Here is a 13,373-nt window from a genome sequence, read left to right as displayed (position 1 = left end):
CCAGATAAACAGCCCAAGAATTGAACTGAATTGTAGGACACTCAACTGGGGTGGAAGAATTGGTCAATGTAAAGAAAAACCCTACACAGCCTACATAGTTGGTGTCAGAAGTACTGAGGGCAGGAAAAAATTAGTAGGTTTTCTTTTAAGGACCATTTTGGAAAATATCTGACCAATATTCCTCCTTTGATTCCTTGTGCATATCAAAAAGAATGCATGCATGCATACTAAGTCACTTTAGTCATGTCCAACTCTGTGCAGCCCCATAGACGGCAGCCCACCAGGGTCCTCTGTCCCCGGGATTCTCCAGGCAAGAGTACTGGAGCAGGTTGCCATTTCCTTCTTCATCAAAAAGAAAACACACAACTATATTAAAATACTCTTTCCTTTACTATCTAGATATTTATATAAGGCCATATTTTTTTCACGCACTTAAACTAAAACAATAGACAAGCATAAACTGAATGCAGGAGTAGAAATGATAATCCAATCTTCTTTCATAATATTAAGCCAGACATTAAGAGATGTGTAAAAATGTAAAACAATGCTAGTCTTCCCATCAGTTGGTTTTTTAAAACAGTTTTTAAAATATATATTATTTATGTTAACATGTAATGACTTTATTATTGCTATTTTTAAATGAATTAATAAATATTTCAACCTGTCAGTATTAATTCTGGGCACAGCAGTTACTCATAGACAATTCCCATGAACAAAAACTCTTAGGAAAAAACAAAAACAAGAAATTCTTTGAGATCCTTAATAGCCAGAATCCAAAGCAGTTGTAAATATAAAACATTTGAAAACTGCTGGCCAAGAGCAACAACTGAAAAACTAAAACAAATGTATAGCTAATAAGTTAATAGTGGAGATAAAATGGAGTACTAAAAACACTCATTTAATCAAAAGAGGGCAGGAAATGAGATAAAAATTAACAAAGACCAGATGGGACAATCTGAAAAGAAGTAGCAAGATGGTAAATTTAAATTCAGTCATACCAATAAATGACAGTAAATGACACTCTATTTAAAAAGAAGAGGGTATTTAGACTGCCTACAGAGACCCAAATATATGCTATCTACAAAAAAAAACACTTTAAATACAAAGATGGAAAAAAGCAAATGAACAGAACAATTAACATGTAAATACTAATTGAAAGCAATCTATAGTGGATAAACTGGACAAAAACTTCATAATAAGAACCATTACCAGGGCAAAAAAGACATTACATTAATGGTAACGAGGTCAATTCACCAAAAAGACATAAAAACAAAGTTTCAAAACAAAAACAGAAGAAAAAAGAGAAAAGGAGAAATAGTCAAGTAGATTATGGTGGATATTTCATTATTCCTCTCTCGTAATTCATAGAACAAAAAATCAGCAAAATTATACAACATTTAAACAATACTATCATCTAACGACCCAACTGAGATTTATAAAACACTGACCTAAAAAAAAAAAAAAAAAAAACACTGACCTAACATCAGCAGAATACATACATTCTTTTCCAATGCACAAGGAATATTGTCTAAAACATCTTATACCTGGGACATAAAACAACTTTCAAATATTGAAAAAGACTGAAATTGCATAATGTATATTGCGTGAGCATAATGGAATAAAATTAGAAGTTATTTACAAAAACCTATCTGGGAAAAGTCTAAAATATTTGAAAGTTAAAACAACACACTTCTAAATAATCATAAAACATTTTCAATTGAGTGAAAATGAAAATTCTGATACCTGTTAAACACAGCTAAAGCACAGTTAGGAGGAAATGCACAGCTTAATACAAATATTAAAAAGATAAACGGTCTAAAATCAATGATCCACTTTAAAAAACTAGAAAAATCCAAAGCAAGAGGAAAGCAATAATAAAGAGCAAAAATAAATGAGATAGAAATAGAGAGAGAGGTAAAAATCAATGAAACAAAAGGGGTATATTTTTAAAAGGTCAATAAAGCTGATAAACTTCTGGTAATATTGATCAATAAAAAAAGAAGACACGAATTACTAATTTCAGGAATGTGTGAGAGATCATCTCTATGTTTATGACATAACAGATAGATATTAAAAGGATAAGAGAATATTATTAACAATTTTATTCCAATAAATCCTACAGCAGAGATGAAACATAAAAATCTCTTGAAAGATACAAGTTAACCAAAACTGAATCAAGAAAAAACAGAAAACAACATACCTCATATCAATTAAAATTTATATTTATAATTAAAAAGCTATCCAACAATACAGTAAGTCCCCTACACATGAAAAACTTCTATTCTGAGTGTGTTCATAAGTCCAACTTGTAAGTCCAATAAAGTTAGGCTAGGTACCCAACTAACACCAACAGCTATATAGTACTATACTGTAATAGGTTTATAATACTTTTCACACAAATAGTACATAAAAAACAAACAAATACAAAAAAACAAAGCATTTTTAACCCTATAGTACAGTACCTTGAAAAGCACAGTATGACAGTTCAGTAGTTGGCATACAGGGGCTGGCACTGAGTGAACAGGCAAGAAGACTGAGGACAAACTGCAGTTTCACTCCAGCCTGACGCTGACAGAACGCACTTTCACATTTTTGAAAGCATGCAACTTAAAGGTTCGCATGTAAGGTACTTACTGTAACAACAACAAAAATCCCAGTATACTTCGTTTATGTCACAAATTCTCAATTGGGGTTGACTCTGGCCCTAGGGAATGTTTGACAACATTAAGAGACATTTTTGGTTGCCACAACTGTGAGGGAATGCTACTGGCATCTACCGGGCAGAGGCCAAAGATGCTGCTAATTCTTCACTGCACAGGAAAGGTCCCCAAGAACAAAAATGACAAGGCCTAAAATGTCAATAGTGCTAAAGTTGAGAAACCTTGCCTTACATAATCTCACTGCCAAGTTCCATCAAACATTTAAGGAAGAAAAAATATTAATTCCACACAAATTCTTTTAGAATAGAGAGAGGAAAGAAACAGCTCTCAATTCATTCAATAATTCCAGCATTATCCCAATACCAAAATCAGACAAAAATAGTAAAAGAAAATTATAGACCAATATCTCAAATTAAAATAGAAGCAAAAATTCTTAACAAAATATTAGTATTTCAACTTTGTTTTTCTGCTCCAGCACGTAAGAACCTTAAAAGTTGCCTACCCATTCTAGTCAGTAAAAAGCTGAACAAATTAAAAAAATCAACAACTCTTCTTAAATTCCTCAGAGAAATGAGGTCACAGGGCAAACTGCTGTCACAAAATTAGAGAAATAGGTAGATAGATGTCGAGGATCACAATTTACCAGGGTAGAAACTTCTGAAGAAACCTCTGTGGGAACCAATGCCAGGGTAGGAAAACCTGAATTGTAACTGACAAATTGCTAGAGGCTTAATGCGGACAGGTCCGAAAGCTAAGACTCTGAAAGATCCCAGCCCCACATACTTCAGTAAGTTTTACCTCCAGGAACTCTATCAGGTCCTCACAGAGAATGACAGAGAAAAACGCCCTTGTGCTTGCAGCAGTAGGAGGGGAAAAGGAACTATTTTGAAATACATTAGAGCAATCTGTTCTTAACAAAGCTTGCTCTCAGGAAAAACTATTTCACCAGAACCTAACTTACTGCAGTCTTATCAGAGTCTAACCTATCTGGGGAAAGGAACATGTCCAACTCCAGCCCACCTCTCCCACATAAGGGGGTAGAGGGACTGAGAAGTGCACAGTCTGAAGGCACAGGATCACCAAAAGACTGAGAACTAATCACAGGAGTATGCAACCCTTTCCCTCCCTCTACACCTCACCACTACATTACTCGGGTCTATTTACTAAAGTTCTTTATTGAGCCCACCATATCCACTCTTCAACAAAAAATTATAAGACATACTAAAAAGCAAAAAACCACAGTTCAAGGAGGTTGAATACATCAGAACCATAGTCAATATGGTAACAATGTTGAACTTAGTAAACAAGGAATTTTTGAATACTATTAGTGTGCTAAGAGCTTTAATGGGAAAAGCAGACAAAATGCAAGAATTGATGAATAATGGAAGCAGAGAAATGGCAATTCTAAGAAAGAATGAAAAAGAAATGCTACAGATTAAAAAAAAAAAAAAAACTAACTAAAAGAGAAACGGAGAATGCCTCTGATGGAGTAGAGGCAAACAGTTGAGGAAAGAAACCTTGAACTAGAGGATCCCTCATTAGAAACCTCCAAAACTGAAAAAGAGAACAAAGACTGAGCAACACAGAACAGAATATCCAAGTACTGCGGGACAACTACAAAAGATGTAATATACGTGTAATGGGACTACCAAAAGAAGAGAGAAAAAATGGAACAGAAGCAATATTTGAAGGAACGACAACCAGGAATTTCTATAAATTAATGTCAACACCAAACTACAAATCAGAAAACTCAGAACACAAGGTGGTATAAATGCCCAAATAACTACACCTAGGCAAATCATATATAAATTGCAGAAAGTGTGTTAGTGTGACAATCGCTCAGTCATGTCTGACTCTATGCGACCCCATGGACTCCTCTGTCCACTGGAGTTCCCAGGCAAGAATACTGGAGTGGGTGGCCAATTGCGGAAAATCAAAGATTTTAAAAAATCTTGAAAGAAGCCAGAGGTGAAAAAACCTCTCTACACAAAAGCAAAGATAACAATTTACTGAGAAGTTCTGCACTCTACAAAATTATCCTTCAAAAAAAAAAAAAAAAAGAAGAACAAGACTTTTCCAAACTAACAAAAATTGAGAGAATTTGTTGCCGATAGATATTTGCCTTGCAAGAAATGTTGAAAGAAGCTCTTCAGAGAGAGGGAAAGGGACACCTCAGAAATTTTTATCTACATAAAAGAAACAGTATCAGAAAGAAATACATGAAAGTAAAATAAAAATTCTATTTTTACTATCCTTAACTAATCCAACAGATAACATCTTGTTCAAAATAATAATGATACATTCAGTTACATATGGTTGTGTGTATGTGTATGTGAGCATGCTCATGTGTAAATGAAAGGAATGACAGCAAGCATACAAAGGATGGAAGGAAGCAATTAGGAATATTTTGTTGTTATGAAGTACTTGTAGCATGGTGAAGTGGTAAACAGTATTTTTAAATGGGTTTGTGTTAATTGTAAATGCATGTTGCAAACTCTAGGATAAAGGGAGGAAGGAAGGGAGAGAGGGAGAGAAAAAGCAGATACAAACTACAAATGTCATAAACGAAAGAGGGCTATCACCACAGATTTGATATGTTAAAGAAATATTATGAACAATCATATGTCCATAAACTTGATAAGTTAGATGAAATGGATAAATTCCTTAAAGACATAATCTGTTAAAACTCACAGAAGAAGAAAGAGATGATCTGAACAGTCCTGCTATCTATTTAAAAAATTCAGTCAACAATTATACTCTCAAAAAAGCTGGGAAAAATGAAAAGAAAAGTAAGGGAGAAAGGGAAGGAGTGAAGGAGGGAAAGAAGGAAGGACAAAGAGAACTGCATTGATAATTACTTTCCAAAAGAGAAAGCTCCTGGCTCAGATGAGTTCATGGGCAAATTTTTGAGAAACATTTAAGGAACAAATTATATCAATTCCCTATGATCTCTTCCAGAATATAGAAGCAGAGAGAATACTTCCTAATTTAATCAATGAGGCCAGCATTACCCTAATATTAAAACAGGCAAAGACATTAAAAGAAAACCCTGATCAATACATCTCAGAAACACAGATGCAAATATCCTCAATGAAATATTAGCAAATCGAATAATCAAATAATGTATAAAAAGGATTATATGCCAAGATCAAGTGGGAAAATTCAACTCATTCATAACAAAAATTCTCATTAAAGTAGGAATAAAAGGGTCATTCCTTTCTTGATAAAGAACATCTACAAAACAACCCAAAGCTAATACTGTATCTAATGGTGAGAAATTTTTGAAGTTTTCCCACTAAGAACAAGGCAAGGGATGTCTCCTCCCACCACTGCTTGTCAACATTGTATGAAAAGTCCTGGCTAATGCAAGAAGACAAGGAAATACAAGGTATACTGACTAGAAAAGAAAACAATAAAACTGCTTTTGCTTGCAGATGCCATGATCTAGTCTATATATAAAATCTGAAAGAACAGTAAAAAAAATATATATATATATATGTTTATATGTAGAGGCAAAAGACCCAGAATACCAAACTCAATATCAAAGAAAAAGAAAGTTGGAGGACTAACATTACCTGACTTCAGGACTTAATGTAAAACTACAGTAATCAATACAATGCAGCATTGACAAAAGACTAGACAATGGAACAGAATAGACCATGGAAAACAATTACACATAAACACAATCAACTAATCTTTGACAAAGGAGCAGCAGCAATAAAATGCAGCAAAGGTAGCCTTTTCAACAAATGGTGTGGAACAAGTGGACATCCACATGCAAGAAAAAAGGATTTAGACATAGAAATTACACTCTTCACAGATATTAACCCAAAATGGATTATAGACCTAAATATAAAACAAAAAACTATAAAACTACCAGAAGATAAGACAGGAGAAAACCTAGATTACTTTTGGTATGGTGATGACTTTATTTAGATATAACACCAACGGCATAATCCATGAAAATAAAAATTGAGAAACAGGACTTGATAAAAATTAAAAACTTCTGCTCTGTGAAAGATACTGTCAAAAGAATGAGAAGACATAGACTGGAAGAAATAGTTACAAAAGATACATCTGATGAAGGACTGCTATATGAAATACATAAAGAACTCAAAATTCTGCTGAGTTCTGTTTTTATTATTATAAGAAAATGAACAATCCAATCAAAAATGATCAGAAAAGACATCTCACTAAATAAGATATGCAGATGACAAGTAATATGTTCTAATTCATATGTCAATTGCAAATTACAAATTAAAATAACATTCAGATACCAACTACACACCTATTAGAATGGTCAAAATTCAAAACACTGATACCACCAAATACTGGTGAGGATGTGGAACAAAAGAAATGCTCATTCATTGCTTGGTAGGAATGCAAAATGGTACAGTTACTTTGGAAGACAGTTTGGCTGTTTCTTATAAAACTAAAATACCATATGATTCAGCAACCAGGCTCCTTGGTATTTACCCAAAAGAAATGAAAACTTACACCCACAAAAATACCTAACACATAGATGTTTATAGCAGCTTTATTCACTATTGCTAAAACTTGGAAACAAACCAAATGTACTTCGAATTGCTTTCTACACATAATATTTCAAATATTACATCCAGCACCCAAGCAAAGGTAACAAAGCACACACAGAAATGAAATAGCATCCACTAACAAAAACTAGCAGAATCAATATTCAATATAAACAGACCTATAGAATTTCCAGACATTGAAATTATCAGACACAGGCTATGTAAAACTATACTTACTATGTTTAAGGAGATAAAGGCCAAGCTTGAAATCTCAGCAGGGAACTGTAAACTGCAAAAAGTGATATAGCAGATTTGAAAAAGAAACAACTAGAAACACAAGAATTGAAAAACACAAAATTGACATTAAGAACTCAAAGTATGGGGTTGTCTACGGCCATACCACCCTGAATGCGCCCGATCTCGTCAATGTATGGGGTTGAAGAAACTGTATTTTTAACTCATTCCCTAGGTAATCCACTGTGTTTGAGAACAAGAATCATAGACTACTACAACAAATTTTAAAGCCCTTTGCAGTCTCACTCTTTTCTAGTTTCTATAAAGCCTCCAGAATTTTTCCAATATATGAATTTGATGTCTCAGCGCTGAAAGTATTTTGGTTAAGACCAACTTTCTAACCTGTGGCTAATGACCTTCACCTCTACCCTACTCAGTCACTCAGTGGTGTCCAACTCTTTGCAACCACATGGACTGCAGCCCACCAGACTTCTCTTTCCATGGGATTTTCTAGGCAAGAATACTGGAGTGGGTTGTCATTTCCTTCTCCAGGAGATCTTCCCCACCCAGGGATTGAACCAGGGTCTCCTGCATTGAAGGCAGATTCTTTCGGACTTAATACTAAGTGCATTCCTGCTTGCTCATTCAATTTTCTCTATCTGGAATGGCTTTCCCCATCTTGTCTACCTGGTGAACTCCTACTAGTATATTTCAGAACACAAACTGCATGTAATCCTGAGTAGAAGTAATCATTCTTTCATCTCTACTCCTGTACTTTGTGCACAACTACAGCACTCACTATACTATATAAGAACCATATATGAAATCTTTCCCCTCCTCCCCACAGTTATACTAGAATAACAGAAAAGCTAGGACTCATATTAATCTATTTCTCAAGAACTAAACCATGCCTATTTCATCGTACAGTCAATGTCTGTTGAATAAATTACACATTCATTAAAATGAAAGCCAAACAAACTTAGAGAAGAATCTAGGATCAATTAAAGAATTTTGTCCTTCAAATTCTACCAGAGAAAAGGTTTAGGGCTTGCTAATATGAAGTCACACAATAAGCTGGTCACAGAATGGCACCTACAACATTTTGATGTCTTAGGCTCTATAGCTAAAGGACTCACCAGAAAAAGAACATACCAGGAGGGGGTTATGAGAAAAGATAAGTCTATGGGTTCAAAGGGAGGGTGGCAGGAGTCTTTGACCAACTTCTTGAAGTAAGATATGGGGTCTGGGGAGAAGGAAGAATAAAATAGGAGCTTCTCCTTTAAAGACAATGTGAAAGCCAAAACAAGCTTGATGCATATACACTGACTTGACTTTTGAGTTTCAGCGTACAGTGAGAACACTATTCCTAAAGGAGCTAGTGTTAAATACGGGCCAGTAAGTAAACCCTCATGTTTCTATATTATGGCAGCCACTTATAGACAGCCAGAATAATGTTTCAGAAATGGAAGAAACTCCCCATGTGTACATCTCTATCACCTTAAGAACATGTCTACCCAAGATAAAGACAATTTTACACAATTTGATCTAAAAGCCAGGGAAATCATCATGCCTGTAGTAGAGGGGATAGCCAATTAGGATAACTTTACTGGTTGATTCTAGGATCTGTGAATTAGAAGAAATAAAATGCATCCCATAATTCAAGTTTAACTGAAACCTAGGGAAAAGCATTTCATCATCCTCTGGTATACAGCAGTGTTTTAATAAGCTTCATTTTGGTAAAGCTATTAACACAATTTTGTTTTAGTGTAATTTGAAGCCTAACATAATTATAAGTCTGACATCATGACAGAACAAATATAGCTTCTACTTTGATACTAGAATTACATGTTTGGAATCAAATAACAAGTAAGTATTTTCAAATTGCAACTCTTTTCCAAGTCTCTAACAATTAAAAAAAAAAAATCCCCCCAATTCTGCCCTGTTCAATTTGTGATAACTTATTATTGTTATTCTTTTAACCTTCTTTCTTAAGGTTCATATTTCTCCACTCTCCCAGGAGCACAGGCCCAGAGCTGGCACAAAGTCCTCTCTCAATCTTTAGACCACAGAAATCAACATTTATGAAATCAAAAATTATTCATACATAGGAAAGACACAGCAATTTATCATTAACTATAAATACGGAACACACGTGTGGCAAGAAAGATAATTATTCACTTCCTTTTCAAGGTGACAATACATTAGGTAAATAAAGATGAAAACATGCAAGTGTGTAACAGTTTTAAGGACTTATCAAAAACAAATTCTGAACATAGTTCAGACCCTCCACAATTTAACAACAATGAAGCAGTTCATTTATTGCATCGCTCACTCAAATTTTATACTGAAGGTATCTATATTTAAGCATAACTAAAAAAAACAAACTTTTCAAGTATCCTAACTACATAAACCAATAAAGTTAGTAACCAGAAAATTATGCTCTACCCTTACAAACTGTAACATAATTAGTGCTCACAAAGCATGTGTATTCTAGTCCTTTCCACAATGCTACTTACTGTTCCTAAAGTCAAAGGCTTAACTGAGGAGAGTGACCTATTCTCCTTTAGTTTTTCTTCTATTTTTTGGTCATGCTGTGCGGCATGTGGGATCTTAATTCCCCAACCAGGGGACAAATGTGCGCTCCTTGCAATGGAAGTGAGGTGTTAACCACTGGACTGCCAGGTGATTCCATGACCTATTCTATTTTAGACAATTTGAAATGCTCAGATCAAGAAACTGAGTCTTAAAACTTTTTTCCTTGCTTGTCAAAAGATAGCTGAAAGTGATTCTAACACTCAACTATAACACCACTCAGAAAAAGACATGAGTGATGAAAAACATGAAACATCTTCTAAGTACTATAATCTCACCTATTCATAATGAAAAAGATGCCAATATAAAAATAGTGCCAAGCAAAAAATTACTTTCTACTGAAAGACTGAGTTTGACATAGGCTATATTCGATCTAGTATGCAATCATGTTACAGTTACACCTAACATGGTGCATTTAAAATAATTCTCACTTGCAATTTGGAGGTCATAAACTATGTAGCTGTATTCCGACTTCAGCCTATTAATTTAGAAAAACCAAAAACTTAGGTCAATTGAACTACAATATAACTGAAATACTATTTATAAATAATAGATGCGATTTTTAACATGGCTCACCAACTGGTTCAGATGGCCACAAGCAGGAATTTCACACCTGCAAGAGAACACATGTGATAATCCTCATAAAATAATATTGTGAATATTCGTGTAATTTGGGGACTGATTGTCAAGTTAAATGCCAAACTTGAGTCAGTCTGACTTTGCTATTATCCTAAAATGATCTTTATACTTCTTTACTATTAACATGGAAAGTACTAAAATTGATCAAATCTTTAATAACTTTTAAAAATATTTAACCTACAAGAATCTTTCACTTTTGAACTTCATGTATCTCTGAAAAACTACAGATACAAAATACTTAAAAGAAGGCAAAAAATTGTGTATACAGTAACATTTTGTTCTTGGGAAAAAAAACCATATAATGTAAAAATATATACACATGAAAATAACTGTATTTTCTACACAAAAATTGAATTTTAAAAGGCCTAAAACTGGTGAAGGGAAAAGTAAAATGAGATATGCCTTCCTATAATGTTTTATATTTTATAGAGAATATAATCATGTGCTATTTGTGCAATTAATAATTAATAGAGAAAAAGGTTGTAATTCAAAATAGTTTAGTTAAGTTTATAATCTTATAAGTGTCTTTCCATTAGAAAAAAATTATAGCCCCCAAACATATACTCATCCTTAAGAATATGGCAACTCCTTTCTGGATATCTGCTTAATGAAATAATTATCCTATAAAATACTACTGCCACTCTAATATTCTAACAAATTTTACAGTTTTGCCCTTCTTGAAGCAAGTGATGCATCCTCAGAAAGATCAAAGGAATCTATTTTTTCCTTAGTACTTCTTGCACTGCCTCACTTTTTCAAGCAGTTTTACAGTGGAATACTAGCTACCTTCATTTTCTATAGCCGTAACAGCTTAAAACCTTATCCTAAAACATGACAGATGTGTCTGAACACTCTTCACAGTTTTACTCTTACATTATTTTAAATTTCTGACTCTAAACACAACACACACTTTACATGTGAACACAGTCAAAGATCTCAAATGTAGTTTTATGCTGATAATGTTTTAGAGTTTAGAAATTAGGACTGTAAAAAAAACTGTGTTCAAGTAGAAACAGAATATTGTAGCTTTACCATTACTAATAAAAGAAAATCATGCCCACTTTTAAAATGACAATTGCAGGAAAGAGAATAGCAAAATGAGACAAATGGGGGGTCGGGTACAGGACACAAACTGTAGTAAAAGAGAAAGTAGAGACATATTCCATCACATGGTGAAACAGACACATATTTTTGAGGGTGGAAAATGGTCAGAGGAACAATGACTTTGCTATCCATCACGGCCCCCAGAAAACAAACAGAAGCATGAAAAAGGCACCAAAATACACACTAGTCCCTACACACACCAGAACACTCAAAAATTAAAAGCAGCAGCTGGGAGAAATCAACAAGTGTAAACAGCCAGAAAGGGACTGTAGAAGATAGAAATTGCATTTCAATTCTACTCTTTCTTCCCATACGAAAATAAGACTTGTTCTTTTCCTGACCACTCATCAAATTTTCAAACAACATATATATATAAAGGAAAGAAAATGTGAGGCCTTGGCACTCCAAAATGAAAACAGCAGATTAAAGGCAATGGCACATCAGTAAACAGATAATTATCCACTAGTAATTAGACACCTACAGTAATAAAATATCACAGAATGTTAGTTTACATAAAGATATTAAAGTACTATATGCACATGCATATTTCAGGTAAACTACCATAAAGTCAAGAATACAAACCTTTAATAGCAAGACCACTGTTTTTGCCTCTAGAGGGCGAACTTGGTCTTCTGAGAAACTCTATAGACAAGAGAGGTTACTTTTAGACTTTACAAAAAAAAAAAAGAGTTAAAATTTAAGATGTCCAGATAGCAAAGATTCCCAAAGTTTATTGGATTAACAGCAACCTTAGTGTCTCAGTAATTATTACTGGCACCCCCAAACCAACAGAAATACTCAATTATTCTGTTTAATGAGTAGTTATGTCCCAGTACTTAGTAATCATTTGAAAAAATGCACATAAATTAAAAGAAAGCCTTATTGCATTCTTAAATAACCACAATTAATCACTAATTGGGCATGTGTGCCTTTTGTGCAGCGTACAATTTCACAAATCTTGAAATAAGACTGGACACCATCACCTTCATTTCCTGTTTCACACTGATTATTGCAGAGTATCTGATTTTTACCACAGCAAACTCAGAAAAACCAGATTCACAAAGACACAATGTCACAGAAAGTAATACATTGCCATTTTATGTTAAAACTGTGTACCACCTCAAGCTATCAGGCTGCACTGTATCCAACAAACGGTGGAAGAGTATTACTGAGTTTGCCATGGTTCCCATCAGCGTTAGCTGCTGCAGCACATGGGGTGCCCTAGACACACAGCTCGGGAATCATAGCACTTCAGTGTGAAGTCTGAGCAGCATATAAACTAGTTGATATTTTAACTACTTGCAAATGAAATTAACTATAACAAATGCTATTAAAGATCTAAAACTTATGTTCTCATTTACTTCGGAAACCAGTTTTTCTTTTCAGCAATAAAAAGAACACTATTAAATCCTTAAAGGAAAATATTTTTCCAATTTAAATGATGATTACTGCTTTCATGGTGATTATTTTTATAAATGCTGGATGTGCTAAATTTGATAAACTACAACTGGAAGGAGATAAATATGAAATGTATCATTCTATCTCCTTCTGAGAAGTAACTTCTCTAAACTTAAAAATGCCACAAACTGATAAAAGAGTCTCACTGTTGTCC

At 34.0% G+C, this 13,373-nt stretch overlaps 1 protein-coding gene across 4 annotated transcripts in view; it reads right to left on the bottom strand.

Moving 5' to 3' along the window:
• Nucleotides 1-13,373, bottom strand: part of TBC1D12 (TBC1 domain family member 12) — an 88,327-nt gene that overhangs the window by 36,839 nt on the left and 38,115 nt on the right. The window contains exon 3 of one of the 4 annotated variants that reach the window (XM_043925281.1): nucleotides 12,344-12,403. The exons of 1 other annotated variant lie outside the window; for it this stretch is intronic. In XM_043925281.1, the coding sequence (XP_043781216.1) occupies nucleotides 12,344-12,403 (60 nt within the window). Of the gene's footprint in view, nucleotides 1-7,429; nucleotides 7,477-10,594; nucleotides 10,632-12,343; nucleotides 12,404-13,373 lie in introns of those variants that run through there. 2 more of the 4 variants (XM_043925284.1, XM_043925285.1) reach the window with 2 other exon arrangements.

The sequence above is a fragment of the Cervus elaphus genome, chromosome 15, assembly GCF_910594005.1.
Source record: "Cervus elaphus chromosome 15, mCerEla1.1, whole genome shotgun sequence".
Classification (NCBI taxonomy): Eukaryota; Metazoa; Chordata; class Mammalia; order Artiodactyla; family Cervidae; genus Cervus; species Cervus elaphus.
Note: the sequence above shows the minus strand (reverse complement) of the source record. Positions and strands in the feature narration are given on the sequence as shown.